Source organism: Macrotis lagotis, chromosome 5, assembly GCF_037893015.1.
Source record: "Macrotis lagotis isolate mMagLag1 chromosome 5, bilby.v1.9.chrom.fasta, whole genome shotgun sequence".
NCBI classification, from domain to species: domain Eukaryota; kingdom Metazoa; phylum Chordata; class Mammalia; order Peramelemorphia; family Peramelidae; genus Macrotis; species Macrotis lagotis.
Window position 1 is genome coordinate 225,569,797 of NC_133662.1, and position 25,351 is coordinate 225,595,147.

At 37.3% G+C, this 25,351-nt stretch overlaps 1 protein-coding gene across 1 annotated transcript; it reads right to left on the reverse strand.

The window, feature by feature from the left end:
- Positions 1–1,845: 1,845 nt before the first annotated feature.
- SEC22B (SEC22 homolog B, vesicle trafficking protein) lies at positions 1,846–24,515 on the reverse strand. The gene is made up of 5 exons (XM_074188584.1): positions 24,282–24,515; positions 14,564–14,673; positions 9,852–10,012; positions 7,768–7,914; positions 1,846–3,928 (listed from the first exon to the last, which is right to left on the reverse strand). Exons 1-5 carry the CDS (start codon positions 24,354–24,356, stop codon positions 3,774–3,776), a joined length of 648 nt encoding a protein of 215 aa, XP_074044685.1. The 5' UTR covers positions 24,357–24,515; the 3' UTR covers positions 1,846–3,773.
- Positions 24,516–25,351: the final 836 nt, after the last annotated feature.

A 25,351-nucleotide genomic window follows, 5' to 3' on the forward strand; every position in this document is an offset into this window, starting at 1 on the left:
AGGGGGGAATATGGGTTATATAGAGGAAAGTTCCAGGACTGACTTGTAGAACTGAAGCTTCAACTCTCTACTATCCCCAGATAGTTCCTTCCAATTCAAATCCATATCTGCAACTATTCTACAACCAACCATCAGAGGTCTAAGTCATGCAGTCAGGATGACTTGAGACTTGCACCCGAGTTTTAACTAATAGTCGGCTCTTTCTGCATGATTTCATGAAGCTGCTCACTAATGTTATTAATATTTGTAGAATGCCTAGAACTCCAATCTCTATCCTGTCTCACTTGACTCCTTATGCCATTTGTCTCTTTAAGGAGATGCAATTTAACAGTATTGAGAACAAGCTATTTCTTTTGTATACAAGCAGTACACATGAGAAGCAGTGCAGATAGAATACTGGCCTTGGGAGTAAGGCCTCAGCCACTTATTAGTCACTTATACTACACATTCCTTACTTCTTCCTCTGCCTACAAAAGGTGGTTGGGTTGTTCTTTGCAGCTACATTAACAATTAAGTGATGCTTCAGAAAAAAACAATACTGTACAATATTGCCTGATATGGTGCTCAATATACATGGCGATCAAAAAGTGCTTGTCTCATTTACTTCACATGACTAGAATGAGCATCACATGAGGAAAGAGATGCAATGTTTGAGTGTAATATTATTCACTCAGTGTATTCTAGCACTCCAAATTAAAGAACATTTAATCTTCAATTGTCCTTCTCATCATTCTTTTGAGGTGTCACCAAAATCCTTCTCCTGTAGTTAAGTGGTAAAAAGAAAACTTACGAGTAACATCAGGGTGATCTGGTTCTACCATTAATTACATGAATTAGGCACATAACTTGTGCCTAATACTCAGTTTCTAGCCAAAAGCAAGTCTTTTGGGGAAGGAACTCGGGAGGGGGGAAAGTTTAGTTTGCAAAATAAGTTGAGGGAGAGAGAAGAGGGGATGACAGATTCAGGATTATGTCCAAACTTCTCACTGACAAGTAAACTGAGACCCAAGGAAGGTTACCTGGCTTGCTAAAGGTGATTGGGGTACAAAATGGCAAAATCAAGATGGACACATAGGCAAATGATTTGCTCCAAAGGACAGAATGAAGACAGAGGAGGGCAAACTGAAGAGAAGCTGATTTCAACTCAATCTTAAATTGGAAAACTTCTGAATAATTAACATAATTGTCAAAACCCAGGATTGGCTTTTCTTAGGCAGAGGGTGGATTTCCCCATCAAAAGAGCTCTTCAAAGTGAGGGAGAGTGGCTGCTTGATGAGAGGGGAGCCCTTGTTTAGGTAGGAGTTAGAAAAGATGGCCCACTAGAAGGTTTCCAAGTCAGAGATTTTGCAACTGGAAGCATGATGGACTAGTTAAAAACAGGGATTCTGATCCCAGCTCTGAAATCTTAGAAGAAACTAATTTTCTTGCGTTTCTTCCTTTGTCCCTTCTAACTCTAATGTGATTCTTCAAATTGGGAACTTTATCCTTTCTGATGAACTGTAATCAAACTAATTGTTCTAGGGAGGTTTCACTGATTTCTCTCCACAATGGTTTTGAGTTTTTGGTTTTAACCTTTTGATAAATTCCATTTAGTTGTCTTTCAATCAGTGTCCCTTATCTAGAAACACTATCAGGAATACTCAAAGTGAAAATCTTGTCCTCTTACTTTTTTATTTCCCCAGATGCTCATTTCCCAAATAAAGCAAAAAAAAAAAAAATTCCCCTACTCCTTTATATCCATTCAATAACTTTTTCCTATGAATTTTGAAACAAAAATGTACTCAGGTCAGCATATCTGGTAAAAGTATGGATGTACATCATGAACAAAACTAGACAACAGCAAACTTCACAAAAGAAGGGGATATTTTTAGAAGAAATTTATTTCATTGCTGACTCTCAAGTGGCAGCATTCAAATTTTATCACACTGCCACATTCTCCACTGCTGAATGGCACCAAATCTTAGGGCACCATATTGGGTTCAATCTTCAGTCTTTCACAGACCTATAGAGCACGAACATTCAGCTGTGTGTAGAGACAAGATTTGGGGGGGACTATTTCTATCTACAAAGAGCAACTTTTGATTACCCCAAAAAACCAATCACAAATTGTTTTTTGATCTTGGACCAGTTTCTGATGAACTGTAGTCACACCATTCATTCTGAGGTCTGCTGATTCCTATCCATGCTGAGGTCAGAATAGTTGCTACTATACCAAGTTTTCTCAGAAGGTTCTAAGTAAATCAGGAGAGACAAATCAAATTTCTTTTCATGTCATAGTATATGAGAAAACAGTCCCTCCCAACTCCTAATCAGCATACAGGAACTGGATCTTGGATAACCCTTCGAACTGAAGACATTTTTAAAGTGCTGAGGATTAAGCTATTTCTTAAACAATATTTTTTTCCTCTGGGTAGGAGATACTAAAAAGGCTGTGTGAGATCTTTCCTCACCTTGCCTCAGTCCTTATGCATAAATTCTCTCCTTTTCAAAAAATCCACTTCCAAAAGTAAAAGAAAATTTCTATCACCCTAGGGTGGGAAAAACAAAAGAGTCAGGAGCTTAAGAAAGAGCAAACAGGTGAGGGAAAAGAGTGGATATGAGGTCAGATTTCATTCTATTAGGTATTAAAAATATAGCAAATGAGATTTCTATCCTTAGAAAGATAACTTTCTTAGAAAGTATACACAAACAGGAGGAACAATGATTTTTGACAGACTTCCTTGGTTAAAAATATTTGTAATAAAATGCACAGAAAACTGAAATCAAAAATTGATTCTCTACATGTATGAAAATTTTCTATTTTCTACTCTGAATTATAACTAAAAATGTTGGTCATGAAGCTTAAGATTGTTGATCAAAGTGACCTTTTCTGTCTTTGCTCCCCCAAGTGCCCATCACAGAAATAAAAATGGGGAAAAACAAAAAAAAAGCAAAAAGTGAATAAATAGAAATGAGAGAGGAGCTGGAGCAAGTGCTGAGCCTCTACCCAGCATTACTATTAAGTCACACTTGCTCTCTTCACTGTATTATATGAAACAAGATTTAAGGAAGAAAATTAAGATCTTTCAATAATAGTTAACTTTTATGTTTAAGAATTAAGTTGTAGAATGTCTGTTACCTTCCTAATCAGGGAGGGGATACGGTATAATTTCAAGGCAGCTCAATTTAATGTTCATTTAACCCCAAAGCAATTGTGCAATAAGCAAAATATCAGAAAAGGAAAACAACAAAGTTAACTTATCACAGGAAGAAAAAGACATTAAGATATGTACAGATATCAGCCTTCACATAGAGGAGTCTTGAGTGGCCATTGAAGATCCAGATTCCAGGAAAAAACCAAGCATTACCCACATCAGGAATGTTCACTGGCACTCAACAGTTTCCATTTGGGTTGCCCTCGCTAAAAGGAGGAACAAGTTGGTGCCGGCAGAGGTCAGTTAGTGCGAATCCCACTAATGGATCCATTCCATAAAGGGAATGCCCTTGTCAATGCTGCCTAAGGTTCAAAACAAAAGGGGAGGGGGGGTGTCCTACTGTTCCCTAACATAAACAATTTGCCACCCAAGAAAGTCTTCAGTCCCCAACAAGACTTTCTTCAGAGGGTTAAGCTTCACTAAATAAGGGGTGGCCTGTGGTATTCAGGACAACATTCTTTCAAGGCCTCCAGAGTCACAAGTCCCATTTGGATCCTAATGTACCCGGGCCTCAGCGTCCTGCAAAGAGACGCCTGCCGTGGTTCAGGCTCTCCCCTGCCAAGGATGGCATTCACCAGCTCAGAGCCACCAGAACCGTACGTACACTATCAACATGATAAAAAACACGGCAACAGCCGCAAGTTTGGCATAGGTGGAACGCATGTTCAAATACTTCGCATCCTGGCGGTATTTCTTGGACAAACTGGACAGATTGTTGGCTTTGGAATCCAATGCTGTCAAAAAGTAGAAATAGAATAAAACAAATTAGCTGATGAGAGGTATGACCAACATCTCTTCAATACAATCAAAGCCCCTCCTCTTCTCTCTTGGTTTATTGTGCTATGGAATTAATAATTGTCATGAACAGTACTCACTCACTGAGAATATCAAAGGATTCACGTAATTTAGGAGTAAGGGGAAAGCTGCACCAAGCTGTGTGGATTCCTAACTGTACCATATAAACAGGCTCTAGGGGTTCTCTGAATTCTTAAAATATTCTGATACCTGTATTTCAATAGAATTATTTCCATCGTAATCCACATTTAAAACATTATTCTGAGAAAGGTTAAAAAGTTTCTTTAGATTGCCACAGACATTCATGACACAAAAAAAGGTATATATCAACATAATATATCAATATCCCTTTATCAATTTTAATAGAAATAAATTCCTCAGGAAATGACAACTAGGACCCTTTTTTTTTCATTTCAAGATTATGTTGAAATAAACCAGTGAAAATCCAAGAGTCACTTTCCCATTATAAAAATGATTCGTTATTAAAAATAAGCTTCCATTAACCAAGTTCTAAACAAGGCATTAAGATGGGGGAGGGGAGGTAGAGGAAGGCTAGGCACCGACTAGGGTCTGTCCTGTGTCACTGTATAATCCTTAAGGACCTTCTGAAACATCAAAGACTAAGTTATGCATAATGGCAAGGGATCAGTCTTATTAGATGAAAAAAGGTTCAATAAAAGAAATTTATTCAGAATGGTACCTGCCATTGCTGGGGAGGAACAGATTTAGACTAGTCTCTTCCTCATGCTACATATAGAGAGCCTTGTGTGAATAAGTTCACGTTCAGAATGTGGAAAGAAAAGAAACTGTGTCATTCTTACCATCCTGAACTACCTAAAGCAGGGAAACTGAGTAGACTTTTCTTGATTCTTCATGAGAAGGGCAGCAATCAAAAGACTTTATTGCTCATCCTTTAATGAACCAAAACAAAACAAAACAAAACAATAAACCTGAACCCTCCAAGCATTTCCTTTAATTCAGGTCTGCCCACAAACTACTTATTCACGGCAAAGAGTGAGTGGCCTAGACTATGAGAACCACTACAACCATGTCCTCTTTATGTGGTATTTGAAGATTTATACAATGCTTTCCTCACAACTCTGAGAGTTAGGGGTACAAGACTTTTTAATCTCCATTTTAAAAATAAGGAAAACTGAGGCCCTAAGTGGTTAAGTAACTTATCCATGGGCACCCAACTAATAAGTGAGGTGGTATTCCTGACTGCAAGTCCAATACTCTATCCATTTTATCAGTTCTAAGTCTATGCTTCCAGGAAATACTGGAATACTCCATGCAAGTCTGACACTCTGAAGCTTCATTTTGGCCTACAAAAAACCCTGGTTATGGAAGGTTATACTAAAAGAATGATGCAACCAAAGGGGCTATCAAGCTGGAAAGGTCTCCATGGACCCAGCCAAGGATACTTATGTCTGCCATCTGAGGACCGGCCTACCTGGTCAGACAAGGCTGTGCACAGACTGAGGATGAATTTTTTTAACCACAGCAACTCATGAAACTATTTAAGGCATGAAAAAATGGTCTTGCGATTATATGCACATGGTTATCTCTCCTTCTAGAACATATACTAAGGAGGCAGACAGGTTTTTGCCTTTCTTTCTATCCCCAACATAATGCCTAGAACATAGTAAAAGTTAAAAAATGCCTAGTTGATGGCTTGATGGAAGAACTTTCCATCTCAATGACTTTACAGATTTTGAATTAACTACTTGACAAGCTTTATTAAATGCTGACAGATGGCTATTTGATGTATTTTTTATCATATTTAAATTATTTAAAAATGGATCACTTCCCCACATATGTATTTATATTTGTTTGATGCCCACATGCCAAGTCTTAGGAAGACTTCAATTTTTAAACCTAATTTTACCAATGAATTTAGCAATTCATTAAACTTCTTTATAACAGAAAACTGTCATGAAGGTAAATATAAAGCTATTTCAGAAAACAATATAATTCCTATATTTCACCAAAAGTATAAATAACAACTACAATAATATAAGCTCAAGTTTCACCAATATTCCATTTGCTAGACACTGTCATGTCCTTTCCCATTAATAAGGGTCTCTCTTACGTCAGAAACAATAGGAATACTTTCTCAATATATCTAAGACTTTTTATACTTAATGGTTGAAAGGTTTAGGAAACAACAATAAGTCAAATTGGACATAAGATTGGAAACTAGGATTCAATTACAACATTTAAATAACACAAATGTTACTACAGTTGAAGTGAAAAAGAATTTCCACTTAAGAGTTCATTCTTTTACTCTTTTAAAATTTTGCAAAATTTGCTTTTTAAGCTAAATCTGTATGGGTGTTCCTTAGAGAATGTTTTTGGGGAATTGGGTGTGTTTGTTGAAAAAATTTTGCAATGCACTTTTGATGAGGGAAAAGGTGAAAGGAGAGAGAGAAAAGAATAAGTGGGGATTGGGGGGATAATAAGATAGAGGAAAATATAGCTAGCGACAGCAACTATGGGGGAAAAAAATTGAAACAAGTTTCTCTGATAAAGACCTCCCTTATTTCTCAAACATAGAGAACTGAATCAAATTTATAAAAAATAAGAGCCATTCCCCAATTGATAAATGATCAAAAGATATGAAGTTTTCAGATCAGATTATCAATATAAATATATTTTTTAAACGTCCTACCTCAAAACTGATAGGAGTGGAACAAATTTGAGGTACTACCTTATACCTATTGGATTGGCTAATAGGAAAAGAAGGAGAAACATGACAAAGGGTGGAAGGGATATAGGGAAACTGAGACAATGATGAACTGTTGGGAGAGTGCCACTGCCAGGTCTATATTCCACAAGAGATGAAATACAGGAACGAAAGAACCTATGCATATAGGGATACTTAGAGCAGGGCTCTTCTGGGGCCTTGGGGAATGGTGATGAATAAACTGAGATGAAATGCTGTTCTGTTATGGGAAATGATGAACAAGATGCAAAGTAAAAAATTTACAGGAGCAGATGCCATGGAAAATGTACCTTATACAAAGTAACAGCAATTTTGCAGGATGATTAGGTGTGAGTGACCTACTTTTTCTCAGTAAAGCTGTAATCCAAGAGAACTCTAAAAGACTTAGGGGATTATGTTTACTTTTACAACATGACTTTACTTTTACAACATTAGTACAGTAATGTTTTTCATGGCCAAACATTTTTAAGCTACACCAAATAACTTGCTTTCTCAATTTGGGGACCAGGGTGAGAGGATGGGAGAGAATTTGAACTCAAGGTTTTGGAAGGAAATGTTGAAACTTGTTTTGCACATGGCTGGGGGAAATTTTTAAAATAAAAATTTAAAAAATATCAAAAGAAAAAAAGAAAATTTTGCAAGGTTAAACTAAATGTGGGCATTGTATTTACTTTTAAGTTACCCATTAGCTCTATGAGATAAGGCTAATTATGCAAGAATGTGGCAAATTAGGTAGGAAAATAAATGGAAAATAGGAGGCAATAGTACAAACAACCTTAGTGGTTGGCTTACCACTAAGGGTAGTAAAAATAATAGCAAAAGGAGACATCTGGCATAGAAAATATTCTGTGCCTTCTGAACACCAGTACCGATTAAAAAACGAGAGAAGCTAGTGATAGGTCTTACAGAAAGCAACCAAAGAAGTTTCTCAGATCTCTTAAGTCTCTAAGAGGCTTCTTACTATAAAGGACCCCTTAACCCATCTACTACCCATCCTTTTGAAATAAGAGTGTCCTGTTTACCAGAACCCCATTGCTCTTAGGACAAAGGTACCTGAGAGTGTTTCCCCTCGCTGTAATACTTCTTCAATATTAGCCACCATGATTCTCTGCACATCTTGTAATTCAGTGTTGATGGAGCCCAGGTTTCTTCGTGCACGGCTGTCAATGTACAGTTTTTTGGTTTTCTGAATGTAGGTATCTGGAAAAATGAAGCAAGGGGACATTAACAAATACTCTCATATGGGTCTGGAGTTCCCCAAGACCCATACTGAGGGGATACAGAACTTCCTGACATAAGATAACTCATTTTAGGGCATTTCTAAGGAGGTGTTCTTGAAATTATCAGATATATTTCAGGTCTGTTGTTAGAGCACCTAAAATGTTTAATAATGAATTGCTCCTTTTCCAAGAGGAAAGACATTAGAATTCCTTTATGTTATGCAGCAATTATGTAATGTAAAGGAATTCAAATAGGCTGATCAACCAATCTCCCTACTAAGAAGACAGCAAAAAATATAAAAGATTTAGTTTAAACTAAAACCCCTATGTAATAATTAATTTATAAGCCACTATTAATAACTAGTCTCAGGGGCAGCTAGGTGGCGCAACGGATACAGCACCTGGAGTCAGGAGGACCCGAGTTCAAATCCAACCTCTGACACCTAGCTGAGTGACCTTGGGCAAGTCAAATCACTTAACCCCATTGTCTTACAAAAACCAAAACAAATAAACCGAAACAAAATAAAATAAAAAAAATCACATGCAATAATGATCAAACATAGAAACTTGCCAGAAAACTAAAGGAAAAGCACAGAGGAACAAAAATGCATTGTGGCATGAATTACTTCAAAGTGAGACTTTTCAAACTGCATTCCAAAAACTCTTTAGTGGTCAATTATCCAGGTATATGAACATCTTTCAGGAATAAAAAGTCATTAATTCTTCTTTTTCTTTTTAGGATTTTGCAAAGCAAATGGGGTTAAGTGGCTTGCCCAAGGCCACACAGCTAGGTAATTAAGTGAGTCCTGATTCCAGAGCCAGCGCTCTATCCACTGCGCCACCCAGCCACCCAAGTCATTAACTGTTAATTCTTGCCTGCACCATCACAACTAGACCCTGAACTTTCAAGAAAAAAGGCTGCATGTTTGTGTTTATCATTTCAACTTTTAGAAGTTGAAAACTACCTGTTAAAAATATTCTCCAGTTATTCTCCACTATCCATCACCTTCTCTAACATACATGTTTAACTTCAGTACTCTCAAGTTTGAGGATAAATCACAAATTTTGAAATCAAATCTTACAGGAAAAGTTTTGCAAAAATATTTATTGTTCTTATTATCATCCTATCTTCCTATCTGTACTTCTGACAGTCCTGAACAATGAAAGTTTTGCATGCCTTCCATTTTTATTATAATGACTCTCATGGGCTAATTTTAACTTGTTCCTTATTCAAATAGAGCTGTATTTTGTTTATGAGTGAAATTTCAAAAACTAAGCTATAGACTGAACAAATTAGCATATACTAACACTTTCTAAAATTACACAATACAGAAATTCTTTTTCCATATTTACCGTTTCTGAAAAGTCTTGATGAGCCAGCCACTCCCCACTTAAACCTCCAGAATACAAGATAACAGGTGCCTCCTACTTTAAGGCATATTCTTGCTTGCTTACATTTCAGAGGCACATACATGAGTATGGCTGGCAGGTGGGGGGACATTTAACCTGATTTCAACATGGGGAATGTTCCACTTAACTGCTTAAAGCAGATATCACCCTCATATCTAAAACCCAATATCACTTCCTACAACCTGAGACAGATGCTGATATCCATGCACTATTTGTTCATATGCTGAGGGTATTTTCCTGTTTTTCAACAAATGAAAAGACAACTGATATTTCATCATAAATGGGGGCAGCATCTGATACAGTCACCGATCTGAAATTGCTTCTGGGACTCTAGATAAAGCTACAATTCTTATTCTAAGTAAAGCAAAGAGCCACTTCAGATCTTCAGTATCACCATTAATTCTTTCCCCCAAGCCTGTGCCCTTGGTAGTACAATACTTAATAAAGCAAAGAACTCCTTCTAGTTGTTCTGACACATCAACAGCACAGGACAAGATAAAGCCTCACCAAATTCAATGAAGGAGTAAGGTCTGGAGACAGTGGGCACCTTCTTTCCATGTTGTTCATCAAATTCAGAGTGCAGATCTTCAAGGTAGGCAAATGCCAGCTTTTTGGGGAAAGCAGCTTCACACAAAACCAGGTAACACACTCCCTGCTCAATAATGTAACTGGAAAGAGAAAAAAGTCAAAAAAAGCAACCATACAATCAATGAAGTTTCTAGCATGCAAATGCTTTCCTGAGTTCTCACATTTCCTCTTGTTGCCACAAGAGGGCTTGGCTCTTACCTAGGTCTTCTTCAGCCTGGAAAGTCAGAAAGACAAATCATAAATAGCACGTTATTTAGGTCAGAGAATAATAAATTTTCCATTAACTAAAAGTATATTCCAAAAGTAGGAATAATTTGTTTGAATAGCACTTTATCATTTTACTACTAAAACTTTGCTTGTTAGTAACAGAATTTCTTCACAAACAAATCTTGAGAATTTTTACTTGCAAATCCATTCAGACTATAATTACATTTATTGTATTTATACTTAAATAGCAATGTGAACCTTTTCAAATGTACCTAAAAATTGGATGCCAACCCTAAAATTATGGAAGAGGTTTGAGATCATTTAATTCAGACAAGTCACCCCATCTGCTCAGTTCAACAGTCATACATTCTTTGCCTTCTATGTGCTAAACACTGTAAGAGCTACCAGGGAACTGGAGCAGGTACTACCAAAAAAAACCCCAAAAACAAAAAAGTCCCTGCCTTTGTGGAGCTTATACTCTAAAAGAGGAAGGAGTCACACCAACAATGTTAGATTGAGGCAGGTTCACAGGAAAGTCAGAGGAGGAGAAATGATCCAAGGAAAGTTTTCTGCATGAGGTGACCCCTGAACTGGGCAATGAAGGCAGGAAAAGACTCCAATGGGTGGAGATATGGGCAGAATCCACTTGAAAGTTGAATATGAACACACAGCACTGAAACAGAAAAGCTTCAGGAGACCGTGGAATCACAGTGGCCAGGAACAGAACTGAGCAGCAAGAGAGACCAGTGTTGGGGAGGCCCTGTTAGGAAGCTGTTCTGGCTCTGCTCCTCTGCCTCTCCTCTCTTTGGTGGCCTGGAGAAGTCCATCTTCAATTGGTGCCTCTGCTTCCTTTCCTCTCACTCTCGCTTTAATTCTCTGCTGTTTGGCTCTCTCCAAAGTTACTAATGATCTCTCTTCAAGAAAAAAAAGTTTTTAAGGGGATCTTTATTTTTAACATCATCAGTTTTCTCCAGTGACTCTCCCCCCTCCCAGACAGCTATCTCATATTAAGGAAAGAAGTAAGGAAGAAAGGAAGGGAGGGAGGGAAGGATACATTGGAAAAAATTCAAAAATGTGAACAATTGCAACACTTCTGAACCAACATTCTCTATGCAGGGGTGGTTTGAAAATGTACTCTCATGTGTCTTCTTTCAAATCATCTTTTATCTTTACAATTTGCCACATTCATTTTTGATGTGTGTACCACTGTACTTTCCATTTATAATATTATAATCAACGGGCATATTGATTTCTTGGTTGTGCTAACTTCACTCTCATATTCATATTGATCTTTTCATGCTTTTCTGTATTTATTATATTTATCATTTCTTACAGAACAGCAATATTTCATTACATTTATGCACTGCAATTTGTTTAGCCATTCCTCAATCAATGAGTATTCTGTCTCTAAATTTCTGCTGTCACAAAAAGTAGTTCTATAAACATTTTGGTGTATATGGGGGTTTTCTTCTTATCGATGTTGTATATAAGTACTAATAATTTCTTTATTTTTAATTTAAGTAATTAAAATCTCCTCCCCATTATCTCTTAATTGATAAATTTAATGGCCTGTTCTCAATTCTCATCCTTCCTAACCTCTTTTTACAGACTTTGAGATAATTGATCAACTATTTGATACTCTTTTCTCTCTGGCTTTTCATGACATTATTCTCTCCAGATTCTCCTCCTCTCTGATCATTCCTTTTCAGTCTCCTTAGTTGGGTCTTCACATCAAGCCTAATTGAAGGAGTTTTTCTAAGGCTCTTTCCTGGACCTTCTTTTTCTCTCTCTCTGTAATTTCTTTTGGTGTTCCCATAAGGTATTATTATGTCTATGCAGATGACTCTGAGATTTTAGTTCAGTTTTAACCTTTGTTCTAAACTGTCATTTGGAGATCTCCTCTTGAGTCCAGTGTTTCAGTAACACGTTTTCTATTTAGATCTGGTCTTTTCATCAGGAATGCTCAAAAATTCTCTATTTCATTAAAAGATCCCTGCCCCAACACACACACACACACACACACACACACACACACACACACACACACACCAATTATACTCAGTTTTGCTGGATGAGTTATTCGTGAACCAGGGTGAGAAAGCAAAACAAGAAAATAGATATGTGACTGGAAGAATGAAAATAAAAAGGGCAAAAAAAAAGTCTGGATAATTTTATTTATCTTGGTCCAAGAGAATAGATGATAAAAATCCCTTTCATCTGTTCTGTAGAGAGGTAGGGGACTTATGGGGGGGTGGGGGTGGGGATACTGCATCCATTGGTTTTTCTAAGCTATTTTCCTTTATTACAAGGGAAGGCCAAATGGAACAAAGGAGGTACATTGGGAAATAATTCATGTTAAAATAATAGCTGTTGTTTCTTAAATGAAAGTGGATGAGATCACTATTGAACAAACAGAAGACCAAGAACAGGATCTAAGACAGACAGAGACACTGATCGACCAAAAGACAAAAAGACAGACACACACAAGCTGGTCACAGAGATAAAACAGAGGAAAAAACCAAGGCAGTACAGTGACATGGAAGCTAAGGAAAGCAAGAATATTAAATATTGAGCATGTAAAAAGAAAGAAAAAAAAATCTGTGCCTGTTTTTAAAGAATACTGAGGTATAAAATGAAGCAGGCCACTCAACTACAAATTTGTTCTCCAGCACTAAGTGCTTGTTTATGATCTTCTAAATTATTCAGTTTTAAGTACTATGAGAATTCTTATTTATTTACCCTTCCTTCTTCCTTTTTCATCCCTTCAATCTTCCCATTATATTTCAGATATAAGATAGATGAGGGATAATTGAGGAGGTGAAAATGATCAATTAGTCATCAGTTCTAATAAGATATATCTGGTAGGGGAAGAGTTTAAAATTGGATCTGTGAATCTATTATGCTACTCTTATTTCTCATTACTAAGAATAATTTAAGTTAGCTGTACATGTAAATACACTTTGTTCACACTCCCTCTGGTGCAGGACTATATTAGTTTATGCAATAAATTATCAAAGATGAGCACTAACCTGATAATACTTAAGTCAGAACATCATTCTGTTCAAGTGCTCCCTGTTATCAATCTAGGTAATCATTTGCATCCTAGGTAATCATTTGCATCAGTCAATAAAAATCATACAATTGTTTACTTTTAAACATAAAATAGCTTTGCTAACTTTTTTTTATCACTTTTCTTATCCTTTTGTTTATGGTATTGATCTGCCTGCTTCATCTATCACCAGGACTACTGAGTCAGCCTAATACCCTGCTCCCCCATACCCTCCATTCAATATCCTTTGCCCAGTCTCCAAATTATTATTTTCAAAACAAATGTGTGATCATGTAATTCTCCTGGTCAAAAATCTTTGATAGTTCCTTACTTCCTCTAGGATGAAACATCAACTCCTCAACCTGACATTTAACACCCTCTGCAATCTGGCTCTCCACAACATCTCAGACTTCTTTCTGATTAGTTCCTCTTCAGGTCCTGTGTACCAGGTAAAAGGAACCACAAGCTGTCTGTCCATCGCATCGCTCTACCTTCCCCCATCTATCCTTGCTCAAGTCTGGTGGAAGGCCTAGGGCCCCTCTTCTTCTTCTTCCTCCTCCTCCTCCTCCTCAGTCTCTCAGAAGCCTGATACTTTTTCAAGAATCAGCTCAGCTGCTGTTACCTCCTAGAAGGCTTTTTTGATCTTCCTCAGATTACACTGTATGTCCTCATCCTCAGACATGTTTCCTCGAGAAGAAAGCTTATGGAGGCCCAGGCCTGTTTCCTTTGTCTTTGTATCTACATGTGATAGGACTTAATACAAGTATGACGAAATGAATGACTTTTTTCTTCTCCCAAGTATATGTAATGCTTCTTACCTCTTCCTTGCTGTATCTGATATAACATTTAATAAAACTTTGCAAATATGGGTCAAATTGCCTCACTTCTCTAAATGATGGTGTCAAGTGTCAAAGAGTTTTCCATGAATGTCCTAAAAATTATTTTCTTTTTTTCCCCTTGACTATAAATATGCCATTTATGGAATTAAAGGCAAATTGTTCTTAAAAGTTCCATTTACAAATGAAACAGAATAATGCAAGTCCTATTCTTTCTGATAAAACATTTTTACTATTTAGGTGATATTTGCAAAACCAATATATTTTCCTGAGTTAATTTTCAATAAATGAAAGATCCATGAATAGTTCAATGATACAAAAAGAAGTAAATTTATTATTAGGGATTTAGGGGGACTTTTATTAATTGATTAATTATTTTCTTCTGTAGAATGAGGTATTGATCTTTAACTTTCCTCATTGCATATTCCATTTCCCTTAAGTTCAGATCTTCCAATTAGATTCCGACATCCTAGTCAAATATCCCCAATTTAAATCACTTCACTCAAATGATCATAAACAAATGAATCAGTTATACTTACTGAAAAGTCATGGCTCCTGCTTCCAATGTACATCTTGTAGGGGACTGTTCATTCAATTTGCGAAAAAGTTGCTTGGCCTGGCTCTGGTACTGTTGAAGGTCCCGGCCAGACTGAAGGAGAAATTTGAAATTCACATAAGAACCAACAAGAAAGCTGATTTATTAAAGAACTTCACCATAAACCTCTCTGAAAAAATACTCTGATAAGAATTTACTCTTCTACAGAGTTTTAATATTTAGAGAATACTTTATATTCCTTTTATTATTATTATTATGGAAAGTGGAAACCATATTTCTATTGCACAAAAGAATATGGCCTAAAGTCACTTAAGAAAATTCACATAAGCTATCTACCTAAAACCTACATGAGCATACTTTATATATAATTTAGTAGTCAGCTATATAGTTTACTATAAAAGCCTCAAATTGGAAAACAAAACTTCCAATCCCAGTCCCCAAACTGGGTTTACTCTATGGCCCACATTCTTTTTTTTTTTATTTAGGTTTTTGAAAGGCAAATGGGGTTAAGTGGCTTGCCCAAGGCCACACAGCTAGGTGTCAGAGACCAGATTTGAACGCAGGTACTCCTGACTCCAGGGCCGGTGCTTTATCCACTATGCCACCTAGTCACCCCTATGGCCCACACATTCTTATAACCTGCATTCATTCATTTATAAGATAAGGAAAAGAATATTTCTGGCACACAACTATAAATATTATGATTGGAAATACACCACATTTCATTCTGTGAGAGAGAGTGAGAGAGTGTGTGTGTGTGTGTGTGTGTGTATTACAGATTTTTTGACCTAGAGCTTGAAGAGTCCATAGAGCACATTAATCAAGCATTCTTGTTTTTATACATGAGGAAATGAGAAAGAAAATGCCTCGCCTAACAATCCACAGAGAGCAAACAAAACCTAAACAGAATGCAGGTCATTTTTTTTTCAAACCTCTCTTGGTCTATTATGCATGTGGCCTCATTCAAGATAAGTTACTCATAACACTAATAAACTAGACTTATCAAAAGACAGTTCAGCATTATGACAGGAACTGCCCTGCTCCTTATCTTTTTTATTTGCATTATCACAACATAAGATGCCATATACTTGATTTTCAAAGAAGTTCAAGGAGACAACCTGGGAACTATAGCCTGATGAGTCTGACTTTCAGATCTGGAAACTGGTAGAATTGTTTTAAAAAACAAAACAACTCAGACTATTAAATAAGTAAGAAAATGAGAAAGTCAATAAAAGGAAATTACATTTAGAGTATATCTGGGTAAATAAGTGACTAGGTGGAACCAGTGTATAGAATTTAGCTATATTTTCAAAAGGCCTTCGCTATGGTTCCAACATGATTAAAAATTTTATCATGTGATTGAACTGATGTTTCATCATGGACAATTACTTTAAATATAGGAATTATGCTAAGTTAAAATGTCCACCTTTCTAGTCAAAGAATATTAGGATTCCCTGGTGGAATCCAAAGTGGAGATCAGAATCTGATGCCAAGGGGGTTATGACAGCTTGAGAGATTGATATGGTGAGACACATCATATCCTGAGTCTCCCTCATGACAGACTTGTAGGTAGGGCTTTCAACAAAGCTCTCATTACACCATTTCTGTCTGTCTCTTTCTCTCAAATTCTCTTCCAAACTTCCCTGCTATTTCTGAGGACATATGAACCACTACTTTTTTTTAAAGAAAGAGTTTATTTATTTATTATGAGTTTTACAACTTTTACCCCTTTCTTGCTTCCCTCCCCCAACCCCCACAGAAGGCATTCAGTTAGTGTTTACATTGGTTCCATGTTATACATTGATCTCAGTTCAATGTGATGACAGAGAAATCATATCCTTAAGGAAGAAAGATAAAGTATGAGATAGTAAAATTACATAATAATATAATTTCCCCCCCCCCAATTTGATTGTAATAGTCTTCAGTCTTTGTTCAAAGTCCATAATTCTCTGGATACAGATGGTATTCTCCATTGCAGATAGCTCAAAGTTGTCCCTGGTTGTTGCACTGAAGGGATGAGCAAGTCCATCAGGGTTGATCATCACCCCCATGTTGCTGTTAGGGTGTACAATGTTTTTCTAGTTCTGCTCATCTCACTCAGCATCAGTTCATGCAAATCCCTCCAGGCTTCCCTGAATTCTCATCCCTCCTGGTTTCTAATAGAACAATAGTGTTCCATGACATACATATACCACAATTTGTTAAGCCATTCCCCAATTGAAGTACATTCACACTTAATTTCCAATGTTTTGCCACCACAAACAGGGCTGCTATGAATATTTTTGTACAAGTGATGTTTTTACCTTTTTTTTTTTTATCATCTCTTCAGGATATAGACCCAGTAGAACCACTACCCTTCTGATTAGCCAGGTTTACAGTCTCATCTGTCAACGTCAACCTCCTAACCTCCCCCCACAAGCCAACACCTGTGTCCAATTGTGACTGATTCTATACCCCTTACTTTTAACATTTGTCCCCTTTACTCCACTTACACAACCATCACCTTACTTCAAGTTCTCATCACTTTTCACCTGGACTATTGTGACAGCCTCCCTTAATCGGCTTTTCTGACTCAAGTCTCTCCTCTTCCAACCTTTCCTTGGCTCAGCTGCCATTATGATTTTCTAAAGCACTTTGACGTTCATTCACAATGATGACCTTCAGTCATCAAGAAAAAGTTTTGTTTTAGTGTTCTATGTATTCTATTTAAGAGGTTAGGAGATGCAATTTGATAGAATCTAATTTAGAAAACGGTTAAAATAAATTTTTTTAGTTTACTCCAGAGTTAAAAAACCCCATTCCCAAGGTTTTACCATATACATTGCTGTACACTAAGTACCAGTTAGCTCAAGAAATGTCAAAAAACAAAAATAAAAGTTCAATAGGATTTAAACAAATTCATTAATAAGAGAAACTAGAAAATTTCAGAATATAATTTAGGTGGATATCACAAGAGGGTAATCCTTGCTTTTATCACAAATAATATCACTTAGTGATGTTACACAACATCAATTAAACCTCATTTGGCATAATATTGAAATTAGATATTCTTCTACAGGATTTAAATTGCAAAAAAATTTGTTACCTCTAAGGATATTTTTATTTTCTGTTTGTTCTTACTTATCTCTTTCTTATTCCTATGACTTCCAATGACCTATATTTTAAAAAGGGGCTTAATATTCTTATAAACCCAAACTATTTTTAACAGCCTGTGAACAAGAAAAATTTCAATTAATAGGATGTAAAAATTTAGTCTAGAATAAAAAATTAATGCCTTTAAAGCAGTAACACAGTTCTTAGTGACAAATATAGAGGGCAAGATCATAAGATGTAGGCCCCAAGTAGACATTATCCATCCACATAGTTATCTAGTGTAATTTCCTAATTTTACAGTCTAGTAAGTCCCATCTAACTCTAAGATCCTGAGAAAACTGTAGAAACTTACATGTTAAAAACATGTAACAGTTCACAAAAGGCACTTTCCTCACAATAATTTTGTTAAGATTGGTAATATAAATATTAATGATCATATTTTAGAAATGAGTAAACTGAAGTTAAGAGACAGAAAGTACAGGAGGACTATGGATTAAAAATTGTAACTGCTACCTGAAATCTCATAATCTGAAATTCTCTACAAAGTATAAACATTATTTCTTAAAATGCTTATTTAAAGCCCATCCCCATCCCCACCCCAATCAGTTATTATTACAATATTCAGTATTATTTCTTGGCAATCTTGGTATAACCTCATTTGAAACTATGTTGTAATAGATTTGTCTTCTTTCTTCCTTGTTTGCATCTGACCCTTCTAACTTCTAACAAACAGAAGGATGATACTCTATGCTAGAGCAAAATACCAAGAAGCTTTTGTGAACCTCCTTTTACGTTCATACAGCTTTAGTTTGTTTAAAACTGCAATGAAATTTAGACATGGTGAATAGAAAATTATTAAAATTTAGCATATGGCAGCAATTTTTCTATAATTTATCAAACAGTAGTTTTTTGCCTCCAAATCATATTAGATTTGGAGAACTACTCTACTATTTAAAATACATTTTACAATGAATCTTGTTATGAAGCAACATTTTCATAGGTATTAAAACATGCCCATGAACAGAGATGGCAGGTATTCATTTGGAAGGTCAAATGAAAGTAAAGACACCAATGCAAATTAAACTTCAAATTCTTGTTTTACAATAAGCAAATGCAAAAATTTCACTAAATTGCACTGGTTTCATATATTTAAAAATCTTTTGTTTAAGGAAATGTAATATTTTTATTATATATATATATATATGTATATATATATATATATATATATGCATTACAATGTTGTAAAGGTAATTTTTGTTATACTGCACAAAAAATTTACACTGAGAGTTATCTGACCAATTAAGCATTTTAGTATATTCTTCCATGGTCTAAGCCCTATGTAAGTGCTGGGAATATGGGGAACATCATTAGTCTTATTCACAGGAAGACACCGCTTAGTTCCTAACCTTAATCTTGAGGGTCCTGTTTATTATTTAATATTATGGTGAATAGTTCAAGTTCAGGAAGCCAGATCTGACAACTATGATTGATCTCAATATCCATAAAGTATAAGTACTGCTTTATAGATGCTTCTTATTTTCAATCGAGGTCCACACAGGACCAACTATGCCAAGTCCCCATAGAATATGCTCTTCTTCTTTATCCTATTTTCTATTCATAAAACTGTGGCAATAAAATAAAAATGTGACTGCAGGCAGCATAAGATGACAGAATAGATTAAAATCCCCATTCCAAAACAAAATCTAGGGGTTTTTGAAAAGTTAATTAAGAAATCAACTTTCTATTTACAGAAAATGTTATAGGCAGTACAAGGTTTTCCTCCCTTGGACTGAACAAGTGGCAGTATCAAATGCTGTCTGCTGGCTTCAAAAGAGTGCTTAGCTTAGCCCATTCCATCTTAAATTTCTGTTTACCTCAAAATGTGGCCAAAAGCCAGAAGTAATAAGAACCTGCCTCCAAAAAGTAATGAGATGTTCAATAACTGGCTTTTAAAAATTCTGCTGCACTATGGATAATTTGTTGATGTGAAGCTCTTTCTTCTGCCCCCCCCCCCCCCCCCCAGTAGCTTTACCTTCTGCTTCACTCTTGTCTCTGCCCCGGCCAAGCTAATTTAAGAAGAGGGAGGAACACAGTTCAATTAGGGAGAGCAGGCCAGAAAAGAAGGAAGACCTAAAGAGAGCTTGAAATAAAATTAGGAGAATGGAGGACAGAGCAGCACAATGTGTTTGCATCTCCTGCTGTCCACCACACTGCTAGCTAAGCATCAAAGAGGAGAAGGTTTGCAAATAACTGTCTATCCCTGTGTGAGGATTTTCTGTTGCTTTACATCATGGCAATCACTGTTCGTCTCCAATCCTGTAACTAAGAAGAAAGTGCTTAGAAAGGAAGTTTAAGGATAAAATTCTTGATCATTTGATCCATAGCTTCCCCAAATAAGGAGTTAAGTATCATAAGGCTTTATTCTGGGTCCTCTTCTGTTTTCTTGATATTTTCTTTCGGTGGCATCATTAGGTCACAGATTTAATCATCATTTTACTGCTGATGACTTCCAGATCTATCTACCCAGCCTTGGCCAGGCTCCCAGTCTGACTGTATCTTGGACATTTCCATCTAAATTTCCAGTAGACATCTCAAACTCTGTGGATCACTGTCTTTCCTTCAAAACACCCCCATCCCACTTTCATGAACTTCCTTCTTTCTATTGAGGGTGCCACCATCCTTAGTCATTCAGATCTGCAATACTGGAATCATCCCTAACTCCTCAGTTTCCCCCCCATGTATACAATTTGTTGCCAAACCTTACCCATGTTACCAAAACAACAAAACCCATATCCATGATCCTTTCTCTATTTACACTCAGTATTTAGTGTTCAAACCCTCAACATTTCTCATCTGAATTACTGCAATGGCTTTTTTATTTTTAAAAATATTTTATTTATTTAAAGCAATTTATTTAAAGCAAATCAATTTAAGTGAGTTGTCCAAAGTCACACAGCTAGGTAATTATTAAGTGTCTGAGGTAGGATTTGAACTCAGGTACTCCTGTCTCCAGGGCCAGTGCTCTATCCACTGTGCCACCTAGCTGCCCCCTGCAGTAGCTTCTTAACTGACCTCTCCCCTCTTCCAATCCAATGCACAAAGCTACCAAAATGGTATTCCTAAAATACAGGTTTTAACACCTTTGCTCAATAAATTCCAGTAACTCCCTATTATCTCTAGGGTCAAAAAAAAATTCCTTTAAGTAGTCTCTCCACCACATGTTGGACAGAACAAATATTTTCAGCTTTATTACAGATGGTTCTTCTTTAACAATTACAGTTCAACCAAAGTAGCTTCACACAACACTACTGAACTATCTCTGCAGACTGCTCAAGGTCATTTCTTAGACCCCAGCTAAAGTGCCATCCTCTTTCTCTACAAAGTCCTTCCTGGTGGCTCCCTTACCCATTACCTTATGTTTATTTTGTGGGCACCTTATAAATGTATCTTGTCTTTATCTCCTCGGTGCTTAGGCATGATCCCTTGTACATGGCAGGTTACTAAAATGTGGACTGGAATGTCTTTTCCTCACTTATAGAAGTTAGTTCTAACTTTAAACAGGAAATAATTTTTAAAGGTCTTTCAACAAAATGGCTACAAGAGAATGCCCTCCTACTCCCTACCTCTGATTTCATTAAATGGGTCTGAGAAAAGTCCTAATATGATTTCATGTTTTAACTGGATCACCTAAATTCAATTACATCCAACAAGCCCTGGAGATCTGAAGACGAATGATGAAGATATCGGTTCTACTCTTGAGGACTTTATACTCCAAAGAGGAAAAGAAAGTCTATTTACATAGCACATACCACAAAACAGAATGTCTTAAGAGATTCAAACCAAGTGCTAGGAGACTTCAGAGATTAGGAAGGAGCCCCTGAGATGGGTCTAGCAAGAAAGGAAAGCTGTTAATAATTGGATGTAAACAGGGGCATCTATCACAAGCTCAGGGGAAAATGTCACCTAAGGCCTAGATGGATGGAATCAAAGAGGAAGGTCAAGCAGTACAGAAAGGATTGAACCCTGAATAGAAAATACTTTGAATCTATGACATAGCTGGGGAGCAGCATGAATCAGCTTAATTCTCCAATATCACATTCTGGATTTAGAAATTCTTTTTAGCACTGAAATGAACTGCAATAATTCCAGTTTCCCCATTTACAAATGAGAAAAATGAGCTCAGAGAAATCTCTAAACCTGAACAAAAATAGTTTAAAAATCAGCAAAGCTAGGTTGCTGACTCTAAATGCAGTGATTGTTCCACTATTTCATGGTATCATATATTAGAAAAGACAAAAAATTGTTCTATTATTCCAGCTCAGGAAAAGGCACACCTATTATTAACTGATTTCACTTTTTTATAAAGCAACTTCATTTCAAGATTCTGTGGTTCTTTTCAACATTCTTTTCACTTATATTTGTTCAGAAATAGTTTCAGTCCTTTAATATATTTTAACTACATACCTCCTCAGCTTAAATTTTGGTTGCTTTGAAAATCTGAAGCACAAAATTTTCATTTGTATTGTCCATTCCTATCTTTTAATGTCAAAAATAAATGGCCAATTTTAGTAAAAAAGCTTATCAAATATAATACTAACTTTTTAGATTAACTGAAGCCTGTCTTTAGATGCTTTGATTCCAATAAATTCTGATAATTTAGAACTATCAAACTACCATATATTCAAAATTTTAAAGTTATTCACCTGTATTGCTTAGCTTTCAGCTGTAAAATCAAAATCAAATGTCCTATCTGAGAATGTGTTTCCATAGGTATTAATAGAACAAAGATGCTATTTCTTATGGTAGCTGAAAACAATCTCCACAGGCCTCATCTCTAGCTCTGAAGGACAGTACAGTCTATGGCTCATCAAGAACTTCAGACTTTGTGAGATAAACTTATAGTAGCAAAGCTTTTTATCCTGGATAAAAGTCTTAACTAAAGAGGTATGATAGATAGTAGTTAGTAAAATTAAATTATAACTTTAGAGGTTCCTAACTGTAGAAGTGTTCTTGACAAATTACAGAATCTAAGCTTCAGTTTTCTCATCTACAAAATGGCAAACATACGCTTTTGTCCTTTCCTTCCCAACATGGATACTGTGAATAAAAAAAACTAAAAGGATGGCAATGGATCCCATTCATCAATCTCAATATTATAACTCACATTTACAAAGCATTTTAAGTTTTGCAAAGCCTTTTCTACATAACCATGTGATGTAGGCAATGAGAAGCAAGTATCATTATCCTTATTCTGTAGCTTCAAAAAATGAAGTGATTTGTCCATTATCAAAGAACTTATCAGAGTCAGGAGTAGAATTTAGGTTTCCAGGTTTTTCACTCCAAAGTTCCTTTACTACACTATGTTATCTTTTATAAAGCCCTTGAAATACCACACTTGCATAAGGAGGCTAGGTGGTTCAGTGGACAAAGTCGAGTCTGGAGTTAGGAAGACTCGTTTTCCTGAGTTCAGATTTAGCTTCAGATAGTTACTAGCTGTGTAACCCTGAGTAAATCACTTAACCCTATTTGCCTCAGTTTCCCTCATCTGTCAGTATTTCTCTATTATTTCTACCAAAAAAAATCTCCAAATGGGACCACAAGAGTGGAGTGAAAAGCAATTTAGATTTTTGAGATTAGCTCTCTCAAGATTTCACCTTGCAGATTTATGCTCAACACGAGGGAAGACATCTTAACTATTAAGGGGTGCTTAAAAAATCATCTTGGGAACTATGGGGCTTTCTCACTGATTTTGATTGCCTTTTTTTTTTTTGGCAAGGCAGTGGGGTTAAGTGACTTGCCCGAGGTCATACAGGTAGGTAATTATTAAGTGTCTGAGGCTGGACTTGAACTCAGGTTCTCCTGACTCCAGGGCCAGTGCTCTGTCCACTGCACCACCTAGTCGCCCCAGATTTTAATAAGTTTAATGACCTGCTTTGGTTTTTTGCAAAGGTTTCCAGTTGTGCTTAAGGCGGTATTCGATGACTTCCAAAATCACTCCCTACTCAGAGATTACAATCCGATGACTAGCTTTTGGTTGGCACGAATATGAGAAGGTCAGGGTCACCTCCTTGTGAAGCCCTAAAAAAAATGTTACTTTTCTCACACTTTGGGGATTTTTTTTAAAGTAAAGATTTTAAAGAAATCGGGCAAAAATTTAAATCTTCTCATCCTTTAGTAACTCTAACTTTGCCCGGCATGTAAGGGTAAAATAATTCAGACACATTGCCTCATCAATCGTGAAATGAGTTCAGTGAGCTGGGTCAAAGGCTACTGACAGGCCCTCCTTTACAGATAAGAAAGGGAGGCGAAGAGAAACGCTTAACTCGTTCAGGGTTCAGACAGGTCTCTAACCAGGGCAAAGTGGTGGCTTCCAACTGAGCTCCACAAACTCACTAGGCGGGGGGTGGGCACAGGCCCGCCCCTCCTCCCAAGGACGCGAGTTCCCGGGGGGCGGGGGGCTAACAACTTCCTCCGAAGCCCAGAGCAACACGTGCACCCCGAGGAGCGCCTTGCTCCCCAGCCGGGCGGCCAGGTGCAACAGCCGCTCCCAGCCCCGCGACCTCGGGGCCTTCTCGGGGAGTAGGGGGCGGTGGCGCTCCCCGCCTCACCTGCTCGTCTTCCTGCATGGAGGCCGCCAGGGGCAGCCCGTCCGCCACCCGGGCGATCATCGTCAGCAACACCATGTCCTCCGCTCACAGGGGAGCCGATACCGCTCCCCGACGATGGCAGTCTCGAGAGTCCTCCCTAGCTCTCCGCCCCGAGACGGCTCAACCCTCCGCGCCCGGAGCTGCCTTCGCCTGCGTCTCCTCTTCCCCCGCTGAGGTGGCCGGAAGTGGGAACGCACAGGCTTTCCCACTTCCGGTCCCTCCCTCACCACGGACCGGTAAGGAACAACCGGCTCCAGCGCATGCGTTCCTAGCCCTCGCTCCTTCGCGTTGGAGCGGAGCCCCACAGGCCCCGCCCGCTTCCCCATGCGCATGCGCGTCTCTGTGTTTTTTTTTTTTTGTGTGTGTGTTTATATTTGTATGTTTGTATGTGTGACAGAGAAATAGAGACAGACAGAGACAAAGAGAGAGACAGAGAAACAGAGAGAGAGAGAGGCAAAGAGACAGAGGAGAGAGAGAAAAAGAGAGAAAAGAAGAAAGAAGAAGATGAAGAAAAAGAAAAGAAGAAGAAAAGAAAAGAAAAGAGTCAGGTTCCCTGGTTTGAAGGAGGCCCCAAACTCTGAACTCTCTTGTCCAGCCTCCTCTGTCCATGTGCTGGAAGCCCCTCTCCCACACCCCTGGCAGGAGAGGAGCCCTCTGTCTCCCTATAAGAAAATCCTACCCTGGGGCTAGTTTTTTTTGACAACTCAGATTATTAGAAAATTCTTCCTTGCAACTTTCTTCAGCCTGGTTCTATTTTTACCCTCCCTAGAACAATGCCAATTTATTTATTAATTCATTTGTTCATTCGTTCATTTATTTGTTTATTTATTTATTTATTTTAGGAGGCAGCTAGTGAAACGGCCAGGTGGTGCAGTGGATAGAGCACCGGCTTTGGAGTCAGGAGTACCTGAGTTCCAATCCGGCCTCAGACACTTAATAATTGCCCAGCTGTGTGGCCTTGGTCAAGTCACTTAACCCCATTGCCTTGCAAAAACTAAAAAAAATTTAAAAAAAAAGAAGGCAACTATATT